Raw genomic sequence first — 23,990 nt, forward strand, 5'->3', positions numbered from 1 at the left:
AGTTCTCCTGTTATATTTGATGTGTTTCCTTCAGTTAAAGTTTGTAACCCCGGATTTTATTTTTTTTTCAATTGATTTATGACTTTCGAACAGCGGTATACTACTGTTGCCTTTATTTATTTCAATATTTGGACAATGTCTGAAAAAGTTGATTGGTTTTTCTTCTGCAAACAACAACGAACATCATTTGAAAAACTAACACAGTTCACTATATCCATGTTAATGTAAAAAGAGGTCCAACCGATTAAAAGTATCTGTGTAATATCATATGTGTTATCATAAACTTACACTCTTTCAAAAGGTCAACACGCACATATTGCAATAGATTTGTCTCTTCATGGTTTATTGCTTATTTTCATTTTGGTAAAACAAAAACAAAAAACAAAAACCTGGCAAATATTTCAAGCAATACATTGAATTATAAAGACTATCAAACAACTACCTATATTTTTTTAATTTTCCTTTTATCATGAATGAAATAAGACGGTGGATATATGTAAAAAAAATCTAAGATAAACACATAACAAAACAATATTCCAGCCAATAAAGCTGTGAATATATATTTAGCATCAACACCTGATGCCCTTATGGACAAATATTTCTTATGTCTTTCTCATGAAAAACAAAGAGAACATGCTTTCCTGTTTTGTCTTATGTTTCTCACGGCACTATACAAGTTTTCTTGATTTCACTGTAAAGATACTTATAGATACAAGTTTATAAAGTCTCACACATATTATTAAAGTATGTAAATAGCGATTATATGAGTAGTATGTTATTAGCAATATTAATATAACAGTATTTGCTGCATGTGAATATTTTTGAAAAAACCCAGTAATTATACAGTCACATATTGGTCAAATCTTTAACTTTAGTCCAATATTTTCCACTTGGTTCACATTCTTCAACTTGTTGTCTATAGTTTTATGAATAGATAGTTTTAACCTGAATTTGACAGATTTATGTTTCTATTATAGATGATCGACTTCAAATCTGTTACTTTGGTAGACTGTGGGCTTCTTATGATATGTTTCTCTATTGTGGTTGAACATTGATTTAGTGCTCAATTTCAACTTCAATCGTCATCCCTAAAATAGAATTATATATACTAATTGAACGATTGTTGTTGTTTAATGCCCAGTGGCATTTGTATAATGCACATTTAATGATTAGGAATAATTTACCAAAGTGCAATTGGTATGTCATTTAATAGGTGCTCCATTTTTTACTGTCAGTTTAAAGAAGACTAAACATGATAATATTTATATTCCTGAGTTACCCTTGTTATAACTGTTTCAAATTATACTTCAAATATTTATCAATGGCAAAATCAGTAGGCGAAGTTAGAATGACTACTCATATCAGGTAACGGAACGCATAAAATATATCGCAACAGGGTCTTAGCAAATCTCAACTTTAATAAATTGTTAAGTCTACATACACTTATATTTTAATACAAACAAGTCTTCATTTACCCTTATTCTTTTACAAACAAGTCTAGTAAAAGTCATTTCTAGGAAATCATAAAAATAGCCCAGATTATATTAATGGATTTTAAACAGTACATTACAGGAAAAACGAAAAAGGCTAAGAAATACAAAAAAAAAAAAAAAACGGTTAAAAACATATGTACCTGATATTTCATTTTCAATTGATTTCACTTCCTCTTTAGAAATAGATTTAGCCAGAATTTCCTTCAGACGATCTGTATACAGCTTTGTTGGTGTGTTATGGCGATCAAATCTTTTTAAAAGGTCACTTGATATATTACTTAATTCATTGAAACGCATGTCGTCAAGTTTAAATAGCTGAGAATGTTGTAATTCGTTTCTTGTAAGTCTTATGCGCTCAATATCATCTCCAATAGCTATGTCCGTATTCTTAAAATCTTGCCAACATCCTCCCCATGGTCCAGGATGACATCGTGGGTGGTTTGAATTACTTGGAACATGTTTATTAAGTTTCCTATGTTCACTGTATAAGTATGTTATATCACAATCACACCTTGGACGTAGATGTGGTTTATCTGGTTTTAATAGATCATATAAAACATCAGCAAAAATATTCAATGCTATCATTCCCATCTTTGTAAAATTAATTTCCTCTTCTGTGAACTGGAAAGAAAATAAGAGTTGTGATGTAAAACACGAACAAGATAATCTACAATAAGACTTCACATAAGTTTTGGTTGAATCAATTGACAGTTAACTTAGTCAAGTACTCACAGAAGTTTTTGCAAGAAAACAAAAACCATAACAGTCTATATAAATAAGTAAAACTAAGGAGCTGGCACCAAAGCCGAAACTAACTTTTGTTCAATTGGAGAAATCTGTGAATAATGTTTCAAAATAATTATTGACAAAATCTTGCCGATAATATTTCAGAAATAGTTTGTTTTGGTATCAATGATATTAAGGAAACAGTGTCAAATTTATGTTTTTTTCTTACATAGGAAAACCATTATCATTAAACATGCATCTGTTGATATTTTTTAGCACCTGGTCTAACAATATAACACATTCACGATAATATGATTGCTTCAACTTAACTAACAGCAGTATGATGACTATCAAAGGGGAAAGTTCCACAAAGGCAAGTGTTGAACCGAAAATAATGCCATTATTTAATGATAAAAAGGATTTATGTTGATAAAAAAAAATTAAAATCACAAAAATACTGAACTCCAAGGAAAACTCAATAGTAAAGTCCCTAATCAAATGACAAAATCAAATGACAAAACACATCAAAAACGAATGGACAACAACTGTCATATTCCTGACCTGGTACAGGCATTTTCAAATGCAGAAAATGGTGGATTGAACCTGGTTTTATAGACATGTAAGAAAGAGAAATAGAAATATTTCTGTCAACAATTCTGTTTCAAGCGTTTGAATTTACATTCTTAAATTAATTCACATTCATTTTTGTGGAAGTCAACATTTGTTCAACTTTAACCATCGATAAAAGAACACTTACCTTTATTTTTTTTAACAATTTTTTTCTTCTTCTATATATATCTTGTCATTGTTCAATCTTTAATTTATTATAATATGGAATGGAAAACTGAACTTCTCCTGTTTTATCATTTCGATTTTTAGGAAATGAATATAGCACAAAAATACAATGTGATGTTACATACCCGTGCCGAAATGGCTGTTCCTGTTGCCCTTTCATTGACATTCGAAAACACCCTCTCACCAGCTTGGACACGGACACGTACCTCAAAACAAAAAAAAGTATGTCATTCATTTTCAATAGAAAATAGTTGGTAATATTCATGAACAGTGTATGCAGACAATTTGTCAATGTAGGTGGCACCTATCATATTCTTTTATTCTATTTTGATAAAGATAGGTAGAATAATCGACATATCCAAGCATGCAAGTATGTTTAAATTCTTTGGCTATGTATGCATATTAGTAAAACAAGTTAGATTTCTCTTCAGAGATGAGTTACCTCATAAAACTGGAAATTAGTCTTCCTATAAGTTTCATACAACTCAAGGAAATGTTTGTTTTCTTACATTCAGGGACGAAGGTAAACGGCGCAAAATCATAGAAATAGCCTACTCGGTCAGTAATGCTAAAATGCTAAAAATGCTCAGTTAAGAGTATCATGACTTTATAACATGACTTGTCTCAATAGTTTGCATTTCGATGAAATAAACTATTACAAAGCATATAGTGTCAATCCAAAGACAATTGCTCAATTTGACGAATGCATGATATTTTCTCAAGAATTTGTTTTAAGTAAAACAAGTAATACTTATAAATTTATCTTATTTGACATTGCACTTTATGTAATACTTACTACTAGTTATACAAATATGCTATACAATAAAATAATAGCTTGTTACCTTGGTGGATTCAACTGTAGTTTGGGTTTGACTTGAACTCTGTGAAAATAAAAAATAATTTTTAAACAAAAGTTAATAACCACTATCGGTTGACCGCTACTACCTTATATTTAATTAAAACATCACTCTACTTAAATCTATCAATTATTAATAAAAATAATCATAAATTGTATGTGGTGAGAGCAGAGCTTTAACCCAATTTAGAATTTACTTAACCCATATATATCGAAATCTAACATGATGTCCATTATACACTTTATGTACACACCCGTGGTAAAATATGAATATATTATTCGGGCGGTTCTGATTGTACTCCAACGTCATATGGTTTTTTTGTGACATGCAAGTAATTAAGCTATCATTTAAAATCATTCAAACCTATCTTAATACGTTAAAGCATGCCACTAGTTCCATTTGCTCTGTTCTCTAACGTCTTAATTGTGCGTTATTTATGGGAATGGCAATTTTTTTTCTTCACCGAGAGCGCCTCCATCCAAAAGAATTGCCATATTCGTCCTATAAGAATAGAAATAATTCATGGGGGCTTGCATTCATACTGATTTTACCACGGGTTTGCCCTTTATGCTGATATTTCACTCTCGCTGTAAAATATTCGGCATAAAGAGCCAATCCGTTGTAAAATTAGTATAAATTCAAGCCCCCATGAATTATTTCTTCAATAACAAACAGTAACACACTGACCTGTTAAAGTGCAAATAATATTTGTATCACTCAATAACTATAACTTTAGTACCCAGGAGAAAAGCAAGGAAAACTTTCATAGGATATAGGTAGATTGAAGGACTGAAAGATAGTAACCAGTGTACAATATAATTACACATTTTCTATATAGAATACATATAACATGTAAAATATGAATAAATCTTTAACTTACATCAGATGTTTTATGTTGTAGATCTAACCATTCACCAGTGAATGTGTGTATAGTAGTACATGTCTTACAATAATATATGTTTTCCTGATCTTCACTTAAATCAAATGATCCTGTCACACACTCTGGTTTTGTTTGGCCACATTCCCACTTCAACTCAAATCTTACATTGGACATCTTGAATCTTGTACTTATTAACTTGCTTATTTCCTCTGTCACAAAGTCTGCAATGTATTTGAACAAACCTCTTTCAACAGTGACTTGCTTCCCAAACTGCCAAATCTGAATTTGAATAATATTTGGACCTTTCATAATAAGTAATTTTCTCAATTTTGTGGTTTTCTGTAACTCAAAGACAGCTGAGCTTCTGAATAGAGTAATTTGTCTTTTCTGTTCCTTAGTGACAACTTCTGCAACGTTATATTTCCTGCACAGTGACGCAATTAAATGATTCATTAAATGAGGTGGTAGAAACCTAAACATATAACATAACCAGGTAGACTTAGTACATATGTTTTCCGTCACATTAAACATTTTATATATATCACATTCGGGTTCTGATTTAATCATACAAGGTAGATAATAGAGAGGTTTGTCATCACCAGCATCTCTTTGAGTTTCCGATGTGTTAGGACGTATAATGATATCAAATTTCTCCATTACATTCAGGATATGATCCTTGTGTTTGGAAAAAATGCTTTCACTTTTTCTAAATATGTCGTCTAAAACCTCGCTATGCAATTTGCCTCTACTATACAATTCTTTCCATTTGTTTTCATTTCTTATACTAATAGCACTAAATTTTTTGGCTGTGACAATACATCTAAAAACATCAGACAACCACTGTGTGTCTAAAATAATATAAGAAGGAAGATCATTGAAATAAACTAAGGCTCTGATCTCATGGTGAAATTCCAGGAACAATTTTAGTTCTTCATCATTAAGTGGCTGAGGTGTATCAATAGCAATATTCTGAATTTCTTGAAAGGAAATAATAGGTAACACCTTCTTCTTTTCTTGAAGTCGTTTTTCAAGCTGAATAAATTTTAAAGGATAATCTGTATTCCATGTTCTCATTGTTCTTGCTAAACGTAGGATGTTTTCTCGTATTTTCTGGAATACACTGGGATCATCTTCTGTATTGGAAATGAAGTATATTTGCCTGATATGTCCTAGTTCATCGTCTGAGATATTCTCTGCATACCTTGAAATATTTTCGCTGCATGCATCATCAATCTAAAAAAAATAAAAATAATCCTCTTATCTTTGTACATGTATGATGGGTTTATTGTACTATATCATATTTCAAAAATTGTTGAAAGATCTTTTGTAAACTATTTAAACGGATTGCTTTTCCTATAAACACTTTTAACCTTACAATGTGATAAAGCTTGCATTTATATATTGTCAATATATGTCATATGTGTTGGTCTGGTGAAACAGTAAAACAGGTATCTGTACAAATAAACACTTTGCTGTATGGGCTTTTCTCATTGTTGAAGGCCGTGCAGTGATCTATACTATAGTTGTTAATTTCTGTGTCATTTGGTCTCTTTTGGAGAGTTGTCTCATTGGAAAACATACCACATCTTCTTTTTTATAAAAACATCTGACAACATTTGTAATTTCCAATACCTCTTCTACATCACAGATCAAGGCATCTTTCCAAGTGCCAACAATAACTATCGGTGGATCAAGATCATCTGATGTTCTCTTGTTGCCATCAGATTTATTTCTGTCCTCTTCCAATCTACTGTAACAGTGTATTGAATCCATCCATAATTGGAATAAATCTACAAAGAAATGTGTATACCATGTATAAAGAATTCATATCATCATTCATTTAAGAAATGACTGTAATATTTTTTTCTGTCTATGAAGAAATAACATAAAAAATCTGGTGCACACTGAACAGTGTGCACCACATTTTTTATGTTATTTTGAATAGACAGAAAAAATATTACAGTCATTTCTAATAATTTAATTTAAACCGTAGAAAACCTTGAAAAAACGTTGATGACTTCACGGTCACATGACTAAATTAAGTCTATGGTCTGATAACAAAATAACGTCAGTCAATCAGAAGACGAGTTAGGGACGGCATCAAAAGTTCAATGTAGGATAAAAAACTTAATTCAGATAGTTTTTTTACTGCCCCCCCTACCCCCCTCTTAACTTAATTTGGGGAAAATTGATTGACCCATATTGATATATGTAAAATCGATATAGGATAAACAAAACTTGCAGCAAGTTTAACCCCCCACCCCCAAACTATAAGAATTAAGTTTTTTATCCTTCATTGCTCTTTTGATGTCGTCCCTTACCAGCAGATACAGTTTGTACCAGCAACGGAGGAACGAATTCACAAAAAAATAGTTGTCTGGCTTAAAAATAACATTTTATTTTCGGCTTTTATAATGGACTGTGTCAATCATTTTCTTCTATTAAAAAGAAATTATTTCAGATGTAATTTAAATGCATTGTTATATCATGGGAAGCAAGTTATGTATACTGTCTCTATTTGTCTGAAAATGTCTTAATTCTGTTTGAGTTTGTCTTACTAATTACTCATTTTGTGCGTATGAGGTGCTTTTCTAGATAAACATGATTAACCTTCATAAGGAATGCTCAAATTCAAAGATTCGAAAGCCAAATGTATGAGACCTAAACACGTTCAGAGCTGTATAACCACAAGGCATATACTAATTAGAAAATTTCACCTAAAGACAACTTAGATTATTATTTCTTAATTTATCAAAATTGAGGAAATTCTCAGTTTGAGCCCTTAAATTCACACACAAAAAACAAATCCCAGTTTTATGGTTTTTCAGCACTCAAAATTATTTAATTCGTAAATAAGTCATGAATTGGAGGTTTAATACCTTACTCTGAGAAAAACCTAATAAGCAATATCTATGGCATTTGTTGGTAAAAGGTTTTCTTTTACCTTGACCTAATTTTCAAGTTTGTTTCTATGAAACTATATAAGCAACAAATCAACTATATTTTGTGTATCCAATGATTGTAAAATTAAGGTGCATATGTATTTTGGTTTAGTTTATCTGACTTTGGCTTCATGTTCTTTAATTATGTTGAGTTATTGTGATACCTGTAGTAAAACTATATATTCAGATATTTAGGACTATCAACATAAAATCAATGAACATGCGAGACATTTCAGCGTGTTCACTCTTGTTATATCTGCTGTGTATCCCCTTCCTGTTTGCTAACAGTTTATCATTTTACAACACTCATTGTACAATGAAATTTGTAAAAGTTTTCTTGGCTTTTTTTAAGGGAATGATAATTTATATTTGGTGTGCAGCTTCAGTATGTTGAGTTGTAAAATATTTCCATACAACAAATACAGTTGACATATTGCATATAGTATTAGACATTTGCGGAAACTCTCATACACCTACGATTGGGATTACAATTACACTTACAGGTAGCATTTAAATCATGGGTCATCTCAAAGTGAAAACATATAATGCCGTTCCAAAACTAGATCCAACTCGTACGACTTTTTTCAATTTTTGAACATTGGGGTTTTACAAATTGTATCTAGGATATGTTGTTATCAAGGTTGCGCTTAATTTAAAGGTACGGACAGAGACCGGAGTATGAAAGAATGGTAAAATATAAAAAAAAAAAAAAAAAATTGTCATTGCCTAGGTTGGGACAACTAGAAATTTATTTCAGCAAGACTTAGTGTTAGGAAAGGGCGATCAACTAAGAAGCACAATGACATTATTAAATGTGTATAAAATTGAGAAAGGAAATGATGGTAAATGTGTCAAAGCGACAATAACCCGACCACAGAGCAGACAACAGCCGAAGGCCACCAACGGGTCTTCCCATAGGTGTCCTTCAGCTGGCCCCTAAAAATATGTATACTAGTACAGTGATAATGGACGTCATACTAAACTCCGAATTATACACAAGAAAATAAAATTAAAAACCATACAAGACTAACAAAGGCCAGAGGCTCCTGACTTAGGACAGGCGCAAAATTGCAGCGGGGTTAAACATGTTTATGGGATCTCAACCCTCCCCCTGTACCTCTAGCAGGGTTTCCCCTGGGTCAATTATTTTTTTCGCCACCTCTTTCGCCAAAACAATATATTTTTCGCCACTTTATTATTTTTTTCGCCAAATATATTTTTCCTTTAAAACTTTCTTTTTTTCCAGCACCCCCCCCCCCCCCAAAATAAATAAAATAAGAAGTGTTTTTTTTACAACAAAACGAAGAATCTTATTACTTGGAATTGATCCCTCGTGTAAGGTGTAGTCATTACATTGAAGGGTTATAACTCTCATGCCAACCTTTTAAATAGATTTCTTCATAACGACAGTTTTCTTTTCTAGACCATCGTAAATAAGTAAAACTATATGCTTGAAATACCTGTGTTACTGAAACGACTTTGAAGTATCCACTCAAATCAATGATCTATATGAAAGTTAAATGATAAAGTTTAAAATCAGAGACCTTTCTAGCTTTTGAACATTTTTCGTCATAACAATAATTTTCTTTTCAAAAGAAGGAGAGGAACCGTAAATTTTGCTTCAAACACGTGCGTCGCAAAGCGGTAAATAAACCCCTTTTGAGACATGTGACAGAAGCCATTTAACGATATCATTTTGTCATATCATACAATCAACACCTTTATTAATTAGTCCTTTGATGTCGATAGCCATAAATGCAATCAGCTGATTATTGTTTTTCTGTCGAAATCTTAACGAGTTCAAGGTGAATTCCGAGTATTGTCTGATCGGTAAAGTCAGAGAAACCCTAAAAAAGTAAACAAACAAGATGTCTGAAAATAAATCGTTATGGATATATATTTCTTTCGCCAAATTCTTTCGCCAATGACGAATTTTAATCGCCACAATTATTATTTTTTAGCTCTAGCCAATGTAGAAAAGTAAACGCATAACAATAGGCACATTAAAATGCATATATAGTTACATTTTCTTTTTTTTAAGAACATGATGGTTATTTATGTACATTGTAGGTGTGAAGAAGATATTAACGATTCTTTATTTTATCATTGTATGTGCTCTTTATTTTTATTTTATGAATTAGACCAACTGTTTAATTTTTCTACCGTTTAAAAAAAAAAAAAAAAATACCTCGAAAAAATAACACCCAGTGGCGGACCCAGGGTGAGGGTTCCGGTGGTTGGAACCCATCCTTTTTTTGGATGACAAATGCATTTAAATGGGGGTATAAGGTTAACATTCCTCTGAACACTAGGTTGGGAACCTTCTTGAAAATGGCTGGATCCGCCCTTGACACCGTTATCAATGAATATTTTTAAGTAGAATATATAATTCAAAATGTTCAGACTATATTCAAATGTAAAAAAGATGAACTCAAATAATTGAAATTTTAATTTTCAAATTAGTCAAGGTTAATGACCTGTCTGGGTCTGTGACGCTGCATGTAATTGACTGAGTTGAATTATCCGAAATCAGAAGTAATCAAAGAGCTGAAAGCTCTGAGGAAAAATGACGCCACTACCTCTAATATTGGGATATTTTTTATGCAAGTCTTGATTTTCACATACCATAATAAGTTGAACATTGCAACAGGTCTTGTAAGCATATAATTGATATTCGTATATGAGTGTGTGAAGTGAAGATGACAACTGACTGGTTTTTTTTAAAATACAAATGAATAGGTCAAGAGTCAAGACTAGTCTACCTAAATGATCTACAGTATCCAATGACTACTGGCATGTTTTTTTTGGTACAAATACATAGGTCAAGACTACCTGAATGATCTACAGTATCCAATGACTACTGTCTGTTGTTTTTTTTTTACAGATAAATAGGTCAATAATACTGGAATGATATACAATATCCTATGACTACTAGCTGTTCTTTTGTACTAATAAATAGGTCAAGACTATTTATATGATCTACAATATCCAATGACTACTTGCTGTTCTTTTGTACGTACTAAATAAAGACTACCTGAATGATCTAAAGTATTCTAATTAATGTGTTTCTTTTTTCTTGCAATTACATTTTTCTAATTCAAGAATCCAGACTACTAGTATCCTTTCAAACCAAATGATTATGAAGAGCCTGTTGTAATAAGCTCTTATACCCCACTAGTCCTATAAATATATGACTTCGCATTCTTGTTCAATTTTAAACGTTTTTATACTGATATTTTCATTTTTTTAAATTTTTGAATGCGAAGTGTGACACATTGAAAGTAATTTTTTTTTTTATCAGAACAGTAAATAGAAATAGTAAATAATGCTCCTGAGGTCATATGTTATACATTGTTTTTAGGACTAATTACCCACATACTCATTAAATAAGGTACTAGTGACATACACAAATGTAGTTATTTCTGTTACTTGAAGCAAATTCTATTTCTTTAGATTTACACAATATTGTTATACTTGTTTTATTTCACATTGAAGATTAGACAAATAGGGATACTCCTTTGATTTTATATATTTCATGTCAGTCAGGTCCCTTTCTACGAAACTTGAAACCACTTCTCTGCCATATTGATATTTTATAACAACTCTGCCCATGACCAAGGACGAATATTAGTATATGTTAGTTATACGTCCTTGCCATGACCCATATAATTTGATATTCATTCTTTAATCATATATTATGGTAAGCTAGTTTATTTTTATTTTACACTAATCCTCAATCTTTCATATTAAATTTTGTCTCCATTTAAGTTTATGCCATTGAACTATCATGGTATTAAACACAATCCCAAGTAATTATGCTGTTATAGTGGGTCACCATATATTCAACTTGGGTGGCATTCCAGTTATTGAAATTTGTGTCAGATTGGATAATGAACTAGACCTTTAGGAATTGATCTCATAATTTAATATGGAGCCATCGTATTTGACCCCTACCCGGTAACAAAAATAAACATGTCAAGCAGCAATATTTATCACCGGAGATTACAAGTCAAAAGAGGATGGATAAGTCTCCAAAATGCTTGCCAAACTGGAACTACAACAAGATCTCCAAACAAGGACGAACAAAACATTCAAGCCAAAGTTAGTATTTATGTACAAAGAAGTTGAGGGACTGATTCACGCTATTGAACCAGACGAATTCCCCTTAAAAGCATGTCCGAAGAGAACCATAACTGCCGAGAAATTCAAAGAATACCACGACACAATTATTGAGGAAAAGCAAGTAAAGAATAACTCTTCTGTGAGTGTATTGACATTCCACCAAGTAAAACACCGTACAATATTCAAACTCACTTTAGGGTCTTAATAATATGGTACAAGTCAAATCGGCACCTGGTTAAATCGACATGTAGTCAAATCGGCACCTTTTTGAAGTCAATTAGGCATCCAATAATAAATAATAAATAATTCAACCTTTAAAAATGTGAATAAACGTGATAAAATTAGGTTAATATTTCTGGCCAACCCCTTCCTTATCTACCTTTTCTTGGGTAAATACTGTAAAATTTCTGGACAACCCATTCCTTATTTTTACTGTTTTTGCTTAAAATACTGTTAAAATATATATTAAACAAATCTAACATGGGTGCCGAATTGACAATATCAAGTGCCGATTTAACCAGGTGCCAATTTGACTATACCGGGTGCCGAATTGACCAGGTGCCGATTTGACTAGAATTCCGTAACATAGTGATCGCGCCGATCAGGGCGAACGATCCCGACCCGCTGTATTAAAGCCAGCATCGATATCGACATTTATGCACATTTCAATGCACATGTCATACAGATACAGTCTGTTACAGACTCTACTGTTGTAACTTTGTAAACAAAGACCGAGTCGGATGTCCGGTACTTCGATCTGTTTTATAACCAATGGAAAGTGTACCAACACGGACACATTATATTTTCTTATAAAAAAGGCAGTGGTTTGTAAAAAGAAGAGACTATCAAGTTTTCCCCTATTAATTATAGATTTTTAATGTTTTAACAATGTTTTAGTTTTACTTCACATAATCAATAAAGTTATAGCAATAGATTTATGAGTATCTTAACAACATTGGTTGTTACACTTCGATCTTTTTGGTAATAAGAAGGACCGGAGGTATGTAAACTGGTTCCCGGTTGATTACTACACAGAAATCATAATAAAAGCAAATTCCAGTTTAAATGTAAAATAGTAAATACGAAACCAAGAGCGGTAGACGGAGAAATGTAATGGAAAGTAAATACGAACCAAGCGCGGTAGGCAGAGAAATGTAAAGGAAGTTCAGTTCACTAGTATAGAAACATGCCGCTGAAAGCGTCATTTTTCAAAAATATATCATTGCCTTCCATCAAGCCAAGAGAATATTGACGATTTTTTTTTCTAGAGTGAGTCTTGAAAATGAAAATAACCAAACAGCAAGTTGCTCCACGGTAGATGTAGAAATCACCTTCACGCTTCGACGCTATTAATTATAACGATTTGTAAATGAGTCCCCTCAATGGAGCAAAAAAAAACTTTTATAAAATTTACCCAAGGTAGTTTTGAGGGATGAACGGACAGACGGGCCAATAGAGACGAGTGGTTACTAAACCTGTCATAGCTTTTAAACGACACAGGAAAAAAGACTGCAAGTTCTTGCGTTGGGGTTTTTTTTTTGGAGTACAATTTTTATAGACATCTTGTGATCATTTTAGTATACGATGTAGATAATTTTTTTCCATAAACAAGCGTGGCTCTAGATTTTTGACACATTATAAAGTAAAGGTTGATCACGCCAATTAAAAAAAAATACACAAATTCATTGGAATTTCTTGCGACATCTAATACAGCGATTCGAATGCATTGTAGGTTGTAACCATATGCGTATGTCGTCGAAAAGACAAATTTACAATAAAAAAAAATCATTTGGTTTTACTATATATCTCTATTATTTATATATTTACTTTGAGATGACCCTTTGTTTTCGTCAAATGAAATCGTAAGTCTAAAGTGTAATCCTAGGTATAGACGTAGTTTCCGCAAATGTCTAATATAAAACTAAAGGCTGTATCGCTCACCTGATTCTATTTGGGTTTTTAAAATTATATAAAAAAATATAAAATTTGGCTAAAAGTAACAACACTTGGCCAGCACCTCATAAGGAAAGGAACATTCATGCTATGTTTGATTTCATTCAATTGAGTGGTTCTTAAGAAGAAGACATTTGTATGTATTTCCCATAGGGTCCTATGTTAAACTAAGTCCCCAACTGGCAGCCATCTTGAATGATGGATTGGCTACAAAGTAACAACACTTGGTCAGCATCTCATAAGGAACATTTATGCTATGTTTGGTTTCATTCCATTCAGTGGTTCTCTTTACAGTGGCGGATCCAGAAAAAAATTTGGGGGTGGTCCCAAATGAATATTGAATGGTATGAAAAAGGTTAAAAAATACCTTCGACATTATGGAAGATCATGAATTTGGACAACACCATGCGATGCACATATTCCTAGGTAAAAGGAATTTAAAGACATGTAAAACTGATTTTTATTTAAGACTTTATACAATATCTTACAAACTTAAGAGTCGTTTATCAGGTCATTCAACATCATGCTTCTCGGGGTTTCCTTGCAAAGTTATCTATAATTTGTTTATGTTTAGATCCAAACTGTAGTGCACATGCATCAACGCAAGTCCGTTTAAACGCGATTGTCCCATAGTTGTTCTCAAGTAGGTTTTTAGAAGTGATAACTCACTGTTAGATCGCTCACATTCGCAACTCGTCACCCCCATGGTAGCTTTGATTTTTAAGATAACAGAAATAATTGGAAAGTCGGGATGCTCAAAGAGATAGATAACAAATTTAATTTAATTCATTCATAATGATTGTTTTTTTTTCAAAATGTACATATATGAAATTTAAAACCGAGACTCCGTTAGTTGGAGAATACAATTATATATGGAAATTTCACTTAAAAATACAAAAATAATTTGTATTTACCCTTCAAAATAAGAAGTCAACTATTTCATATTGACGAGCTGTTTTGACAATTTAATTACATGTATACAGGTGAAACACATTGATCCGTATTCTATCATTGTGACACCAACAGGTATCCAGGTAATCCATAACCAATTAGTGTGATGAAAGGATTAATCTTAATCCTGGTACTTTTGATAACTATTAAGTGTTAATTTGTTAATTAGCTATAGTTATTGAAAAAATAGACACTTAAAAAAATCAAAGCGCGAAAGCGCTGTAAAGGCAGTTAATTACAGGTTGTGTGTATTTCTAGTCCAGTTATACCATTATCTTCCATAGAACAGAGGTGGTTTGTAGAATTTAAGATTCAGAGTTCTTTTGTACCTAGTTCACCTATATCTATAGTCTATGTTTACAGTATATTTTATGTGCCTCCCATGAAATGCATTTTTAGCCATGGCCTTGTCAGTTTGCTTTAAATTTATGAGTTTGACTGTCCCTTTGGTGTCTTTCGTCCCTCTTCTTTAGACATATAAGAACTTTTCCTTTTCAATATAAATAGACTATTCTTAATTATTGATTGTATACACATATTCTATGACTCTCATAAAAAATAGTTCACAAAGATTGACTAGTCTCTGTACTGTGTTTATAGCAAGAACATCAAGTAACATAATGGTAAATTTACATAGTAACATGTCAACTTTTTTGATGACCATACCTGGCAACTGTCAGTATTTGCAGAGTATTTCCCCCATCGAGCTCAAGGCTCCCAAATGGAAATTTTGTAAGAGCAATTTTGTCGACTATTTTAAAGAAAACAATTAATTCAACAATGGCTATGAGCTTGTTAATGCACGGAGAAGCCAAAAACCACATTAGAATATATTTGAAGGGAATCCATGACAAATCGTCCCACTTTAAAAACAAGAGTGCACACACTGAAATGTCTCGCCTTCTTTACTAATCATTGATATTATGTTGATAATCCTAATAATAAAGCTTTATTACAACTGTCACATAATCTTAACATAAACCAAATAAACTAAACATTGACAATTGAACCATGAAAATGAGGTCAAGGTTAGATAAACCATGCCAGGTAGGCAAGTACAGCTAACAATTCTTCCATACAACAAATAAAATTGACTTATTGCTTATAGTTTAAGAAAAACAGACCAAAACACAAAAGCTTAACACTGAGCAATGAATTGTAAAAAATGAGATCAAGGTCAAATAAAACCTGCGCAACTGACATGTAGCTCATGAAATATTTCCATACACCAAATATAGTTGACCTATTGCATATAGTATTAGAAAAAAAGACCAAAACTCAAAAACTTAACTTTGACCACTGAACCATGAAAATGAGGTCAAGGTCATATGAAACCTGCCAGGTAGACCTGTACACCTTACAACCATTCTATACACAAAATATAGAAGACCTATTGCAAACAGTATAAGAAAAACAGACCAAAACACAAAACTTAACTATAACCACAAAACCATGAAAATGAGGTCAAGGTCAGATGACACCTGCCAGTTGGACATGTACACCTTACAGTGCTTCCATACACCGAATTTACTAGACCTATTGCTTATAGTATCTCAGATATGGACTTGACCACCAAAACTTAACCTTGTTCGCTGATCCATGAAATAAGGTCGAGGTCAAGTGAAAACTGTCTGACGGGCAAGAGGACCTTGCAAGCTACGCACATACCAAATATAGTTATCCTATTACTTATAATAAGAGAGAATTTAACATTACAAAAAATTTAACTTTTTTTCAAGTAGTCACTGAACCATGAAACCTTACAACCATTCTATACACAAAATATAGAAGACCTATTGCAAACAGTATAAGAAAAACAGACCAAAACACAAAACTTAACTATAACCACTAAACCATGAAAATGAGGTCAAGGTCAGATGACACCTGTCAGTTGGACATGTACACCTTACAGTGCTTCCATACACCGAATTTACTAGACCTATTGCTTATAGTATCTCAGATATGGACTTGACCACCAAAACTTAACCTTGTTCGCTGATCCATGAAATGAGGTCGAGGTCAAGTGAAAACTGTCTGACGGGCAAGAGGACCTTGCAAGCTACGTACATACCAAATATAGTTATCCTATTACTTATAATAAGAGAGAATTTAACATTACAAAAAATTTAACTTTTTTTTTCAAGTAGTCACTGAACCATGAAAATGAGGTCAAGGACATTGGACATGTGACTGACGGAAACTTCGTAACATGAGGCAACCATATACAAAGTATGAAGCATCCAGGTCTCCCACCTTCTAAAATATAAAGCTTTTAAGAACTGAGCTAACATCGCCGCCGCCCCCGGATCACTATCCCTATGTCGAGCTTTCTGCGACAAAAGTTGCAGGCTCGACAAAAAAACTGCCCCAACCTGGATTACCAAATCGCCCCCCACTTGTGAACCGTGTTAAATCCCGTTAATATTACCCCTGCCAACTGGTCCCACCTAATGGAAATCGGTGAAATCTAGATAAATATATTAATAACCAGGATGAATTTAGTAATGCCAACTCACCCCACTTATGGAAAAAGATGTTATCCCATGGAATATAAGTTCAATTCCATATATTGCATTATGATACATTTAACAGGTTTCTTTTCAATTGTTATGCAAATAACTTAGAGCTTCAAAACTTAGTTATTCTTTAACAATCAGGGTTTTTTTAGAATTATAATTTCAGTATATATCAATAATAGTAAGTAAATTAATTTTCGGTTTGTTTGTATTCTGTGTACATTAGTTTTCATTAAAGTGGTGCGAGTTTCTATTTTTAATTATATATATATTATTAATCTAAATATTACCGTTTTTTTATAAGTAGGGCAAGTTGGCAGGAGTAATATTAAACATGATTTAACCAATTTCACATGTGGGGCGATTTGATAAATCAGTTTGTGGCGTTTTTTTAAAAAGTGGGGCGATTAGCCAGTGGGGCGACTTGTCCTGCTTCCATTTGAAGGCCCCCTTGGAGGTTTTGTATGACTATATGAACCATCTTTCATGTAAAACCCCCATGTGCATTTTGAAAAGTTGGCAGATATGTTTCTAACTCCAGGCAAAATCTACTGGTATGAATGAAAAAGAAGTTTTCAATTAAGGCTCTGTGGCCATAACAGCTGTCTCATTAGCATTTTAACCACTTCCAATATTTGCAATTAAAACAATAGAAGAAAATTATTCAACGCAAAAACAAAACTTACTTGTAAGTAAATATGAAATTCTCTTTACGGTATGAGTTTTTCTCATTGTTTGAGATTGTACAGTAGTACATGTACCTGTAACTGCTTATACCAATTTCTTATTCACTTTTGCTTGATTAACTCACTAAATATCATATACATTGTACCACATCTCCTTATTTTTATAAGCATTCCAATAACATGAACAATTGTAATTCAATTCTATATACCAAAGCAAAATGATCTGCACCACTTTCATTCACTAGTATGCATCTTTTGGCAAAATACAAGTTCTTAAATGACACAATATATATTTATTGATAAAAAAAATAAAATTTAGTATACAACTCTATAAACAGGTATAAAAACACAGCTGTGTCATAACTTGTGAAATCTGTGCTGAAAACACAAACGTTGATGGTATTTGATTAATTCCATATGTGAAGCTCAACATTAGCTCGTCAGTTGGTGGTGGAGAGTTATAGTTCCTTTCTGCAGGCTAGGATGAATGGCTTTTCAGGAAAACCAATTTCACAAATCAAAACTTTCCTCTAGATTTCTCCTACAATATTCATCCAGTTTAGTTCTTTTGTTTTAATTGGACACCGTCCTGATTTTTAATTTTGCAAACCATTCAGTCTCTTGCTTGCAAATGGTGCATGAAATTAGGATGGGTATGGCAGTAGACAAGTGTCTTTAAAGTGGGTTTGTGCCCTGAAAAAAAGTTTTATAACTTATTTTTTTTGAAACTTGTGCAACACACATACCTAAATAACTATAACATAGAAGAGAGCAGCATTCGTGTCAATGTTTTGTTCCTGTTTACATTGTCATTGATATTTTTTCCAGAAAGCCTGAGCTCATGAATTCCTGTCATTACATCCTAAATTAACATAATTACTGCTAGCTAGCTAGAATAATTATCAGTATGCAATACGTACACTATCATTGTACAGCCCAAGTCTTCAGTATATATAATTGTTGCATTCATTCACTCCTGTGTTCAGTCGTTCAAAAATATTTAAACATCAACAAATGAACTTTAATAAGGACAAGAAAACACTAAAAGATACGTACATACAACCCGTGTTTAAGTGTATTTGAGAGAAATATATCGGGTTAAACGATTTATAAAGTAGAAATATATCTGGTTAAACGATGTATAAAGGAGGAAAAATTGTAGATATTGCATTACGATGCTTTCTCCCTAATAGCACGTGGATATGTTTACATATTTAGACTTGACCCAGTATGACCCGTACCTTGTAGGTCACCGCCGTCGACTAGACTACAGTCGTGTATAAGACAACAAAAAGCTTAAGCCTGTACTATTTGGGTGAAGTAAATGTGTTTGTTCTGTACATTTAAATTGTTTTACCTGATAGCAAGGACGTAAATCTATCCGTTTCCTTCTCAATTCACTTTGTCAAATTCTTCGAGCTTCTTCGAAACATACGTATTACTGCGCCGGAAGTGAGAAAAATATGAGAAATCCTCGTAAAATAATGCTATTTTCAATTTTGTGGAATCGATTTTGTTATATTTATTATACAAAGATAAAAAAAAGTTACGATTAATTATGAATTTGATATCATTATACGGAACGTTTGTGGACTATTTTTTCCATAGCTGTAAAACGGTCATTTTGGCGGGAAATCATGTACACATACACACGTAGATTGGCTGGTACCCGATCGTAATGTTACACATCACATACACAAAAAGCTAATACCCGGAACGTAGTACCGGGAACCAGGATAATACGTAGACAACATACATAACTAATACCGAAATTGAAAACGCTTTACAGTTTCTCGTTCATAAACCGAATTCCGCTTTGAATTATAGAAGATGCAATATTAATCATGTTCAGTCGACTTTTCATTGTTATATCAACGTCTGAACTAATTAAAGAATCTTTAGATGTCAGATAACACTCGAAATTGACCCGACCTCTTTCCGCACGGAATACACATAATGATAGTTTGTAGTCAGGTTGACTGCTTATAATGCAAAATACACACTCATAACAAGTTCTATAAAACAAACAAAACACACTGATCGTTTCTTTAGTCCCCAATGTAAATGAAAGAAATAAAAACCATATCATACCATAAAAAGAAGAGGAGAAATTCGAACATTTCCGGATCTATTTCTGGCCAAAAGACCCCCTGCAAAGATTGCGTATGAAAAGATGAACCTCATGACTTAAAAGTCAGGCCTTAAAGCACTGCCTTTAAAAATTGAGGTTTGTTATGGGGGTGGGCCGGTGCGCCGTGGGACCACCCCCTGGATCCGCCACTGCTTTATGAAAAAAACTTGTATGTATTTCCCATAGGGTCTTATGTTAAGTCCCCAAATGGCGGCCATCTTGGACGTTGGATCGGCTACAAAGTAACAACACTTGGTCAGCACCTCATAAGGAACATTCATCCTACGTTTTTTTTTATTCCATTTAGTGGTTCTCTAAAAGAAGTCATTTGTATGCATTTCCCATAGGGTCCTATGTTCAACGAAGTCCCCCTGCTGGCTGCCATCTTGGATGTTGGATCGGCTACAAAGTAACAACACTTGGTCAGCACCTCATAAGGAACATTCATGCCGTGTTTGGTTTCATTCCATTTAGTGGTTCTCTAAAAGAAAACATTTGTATATATTTATCATAGGGTCCTATGTTAAACGAAGTCCCTCGCTGGCGGCCTACTTGGATGATGGATCGGCTACAAAGTAACAAAACTTGGTCAGCACCTCATAAGGAACATTCATGCCATGTTTGGTTTCATTCAATTCAGTGGTTCTCTAAAAGAATTCATTTGTATGCATTTCCCATAGGGTCCTATGTTAAACTCAGTCCCCGCTGGCGGCCATCTTGGATAATGAGTTGGCTGCAAAGTGACAACACTTGGTCAACACCGCATAAGGATCATTCATGCCATGTTTGGTTTCATTCCGTTCAGTGGTTCTCTAGAAGAAGTTCAAAATGTAAAGAGTTAACGACGACGACGGACGACGCCGGACGACCCCGGGCGGACGCCAAGTGACGAGAAAAGCTCACTTGGCCCTTCGGGCCAGGTCAGCTAAAAAAGACTAAAACAAAAAAAAAACTTAACATTACCACTGTACCATGAAAATGAGGTCAAGGTAAGATGTCACCTGCCAGTTGGACATATACACCTTACACTCATTTTATACACCAATTATAAAAGATTTAAAGTATCTGATATATGGACTAGACCAGGGAAACTTAATCTTATTCACTGGTCCATGAAATGAGGTCGAGGTCAGATGAAAACTGTCTGACGGGCATGAGGACCTTGCAATGACATTAACGGTACCAATTTTCCTGCACCAGATGCGCATTTCGACAATACATGTCTCTTCAGTGATGCTCATGGCGAAAATATTTGAAATCCAAAGCATATATAAAAGATGTAGAGCTATAATCAACAAGGTCCAAAAAGTATAGCCAAATCTGTGAAAGGAATCGGAGCTTTGCATGAGGGAGATACTTTCCTTAATTTATAATAATTTCTAACATTTTGTAGCAGCAAATTTTAATAACACAAAAAAAATCCGTATTTTCATTCCAGAAGTACTGGCTTCTGGGCTGGTGATACCCTCGGGGACTAACAGTTCACCAGCAGAGGCATCGACCTAGAGGTAGTAATAGCATTAACAGTACCAATTTTCCTGCACCACATGCGTATTTTGACAATACACATCTCTTCAGTGATGCTCATGATGAAAATATTTGAAATCCAAAGCATATATAAAAGATGTAGAGCTATAATCCACAAGATCCAAAAAGTATAGCCAAATCTGTGAAAGAAATCAAAGCTTTGCATGAGGGAGATACATTCCTTAATTTATAATAATTTCTAACATTTTGTAGCAGCAAATTTGAATAACACCAAAAAAATCCGTATTTTCATTCCAGTACCGAAGTACTGGCTTCTGGGCTGGTTATACTCTCGGGGACTAACAGTTCATCAGCAGAGGCATCGACCCAGTGGTAGTAATAACATTAACAGTACCAATTTTCCTGCACCACATGCGCATTTCGACAATACGTGTCTCTTCAGTGATGCTCGTGGCCAAAATATGTGTAATTCAAAGCTTATATAAAAGATGCAGAGCTATAATCCACAAGGTCCAAAAAGTAAAGCCAAATTCGTGAAAGGAATCAGAGCTTTGCATGAGGGAGATACTTTCCTTAATTTACATGCATGTACTACATATAATGTTATCCTAATATACATAATAAGAGAGAAATTTCAAAAAGTCACTGAACCATGAATATGAGGTCAAGGACAAGGGACATATGACAGACGGAAACTTCATAACATAAGGCATCTATATACAAGGTATGAGCATCCAAGTCTTCCACCTTCTAAAATATAAAGTTTTAAAGTAGTTAGTTAACACCATCGCGGCCACCAGATCACTATCCCTGTGTCGTGCTCTCTGCAACAGAAGTTGCAGACTCGACAAAAAATGCTTACTCGCTTCAACTTAACACTACCAAGCTGCAGACAAAATATCAAATCACTCCCTTTTACAGAAGCTAAGACAATTCTGTGATATATTTCTTACGAGCAGACGGGTCGAGCCATTACTAGATCTGCTTCCATCTTTGGCGACGCAGGTACAAACCAACCACAACAAAACAGACATAGTGCTGAAAGAGGTGTTTAACACCAATTAATCAATAATTCAATCAATCAATGAAATAATTGTATTGTACAACTGGTATCAATGATCTTGTTTTACCGTTTACTGTTTTAAATAATCTATAGGAGGTTTAGAAATAATCTGCATAATGATAAACATTTGTAAAATAAAACTATTATTTCAGGGCAATAAATCCAACAAGGAGTCTGCTAAATTTCACACTTTTTCACTTTCATGTTGATCTCAGAGAGTTGCATTCATAAGTTGTTAATGTCACAATCTCATCCAGCTGATCATATTTCTAATGTTTTCTAAACTATTAGAGTTGTCAGGAAAATATCTAAAAATGAATTCACAGTAATTATTCCAACAAGGAGTAATGTGACGATTTCCATCAAGTTGATCTGTTTGTTGATCTTATCTTGCTGCCTTCACTTAATTCCTCCCTGTGTTTTAAAGGTTAGAAGACAATTTACCAAAAAATAAACAAAACAAGATTAGGTCAAATCGTCATTAAGAACAAAACTTTTCCATTACTTTATTTATGACATTTTCTTTTTTATTTCAAGATATTAAACAAACAATACAAAAAATTAATTGCTAAAAATGGACATTTCAGGAGCAATGACTTCGAAAACAGATTGTCCCTTTTTACCGGAATTTTTCAGAGAAGGAAGACCTCGACTTTTGATCAGTTTTGCTCTAACTGCTTTATGTTTAAGATACAAATCAGATACTGTTTTTTCATTAGTTTTCTATGTTGTATTTTGTATACTGTTGTTTACTTTTTGATTGTTTTTTTTTATCTTCAGGATCTTTCACTTTTGTTTGGCATACAGTTCAAAAAGTAACATAACTTTTCCAAACAAATCAGTCTATAAATAGTTGCTATGCCCTTGACCTTTAACTTACTGAACCGAAAAAATAATAAGTGTTTTTCCAATCACATCTGGCATGTTGAAGTTTGGTTAAAGTTATACATATTATTAAACAGATACCATCTGGAAAGATAAATTTTGTCAAAACTTTAGACTATCAATCTGCTGTGAACTTTGATCATCTTGAATTTAAATGTATTCATCCAAAATTCATCACCGAGTTTTGGCATTTATCAACCGGGTTTGGTAACAGATAGACTTGATTCAAAAGATTTGATCCGAAAACCAAAATTTAGCTTAATTTCTGTCTAAAAATATATGTTGTAACCTTGACCTTTGACAAACCAGAACTCGTATCAGAATACATTTAATATTTAGTTAATGTTGAAATATTAACAATTGTGAATTAATCAATTAAAATAAACAGTGTTGGATAAAGTTTACCTGGGTTGTTGATCATTCCAAAATAAATAAATAAGCATTTGGTAGAACCATCAATGATAACAGAAAAGGCAAAGGGAGATTATTGCTTTGTTATCAT

At 33.2% G+C, this 23,990-nt stretch overlaps 1 protein-coding gene across 1 annotated transcript in view; it reads right to left on the reverse strand.

The window, feature by feature from the left end:
* Positions 1–533: 533 nt before the first annotated feature.
* Positions 534–23,990, reverse strand: part of LOC134699513 (uncharacterized) — an 84,814-nt gene continuing 61,357 nt past the window's right edge. Inside the window, exons 8-13 of the mRNA XM_063561112.1 lie at positions 6,384–6,541; positions 4,752–5,984; positions 3,857–3,895; positions 3,140–3,220; positions 1,634–2,114; positions 534–1,088 (exon numbers count right to left, since the gene is read on the reverse strand). Of these exons, the coding sequence (XP_063417182.1) occupies positions 1,057–1,088; positions 1,634–2,114; positions 3,140–3,220; positions 3,857–3,895; positions 4,752–5,984; positions 6,384–6,541 (2,024 nt within the window). The 3' untranslated portion in view covers positions 534–1,056. The remainder of the gene's footprint in view (positions 1,089–1,633; positions 2,115–3,139; positions 3,221–3,856; positions 3,896–4,751; positions 5,985–6,383; positions 6,542–23,990) is intronic.

This window comes from Mytilus trossulus, unplaced genomic scaffold, assembly GCF_036588685.1.
Source record: "Mytilus trossulus isolate FHL-02 unplaced genomic scaffold, PNRI_Mtr1.1.1.hap1 h1tg000070l__unscaffolded, whole genome shotgun sequence".
NCBI classification, from domain to species: Eukaryota; Metazoa; Mollusca; class Bivalvia; order Mytilida; family Mytilidae; genus Mytilus; species Mytilus trossulus.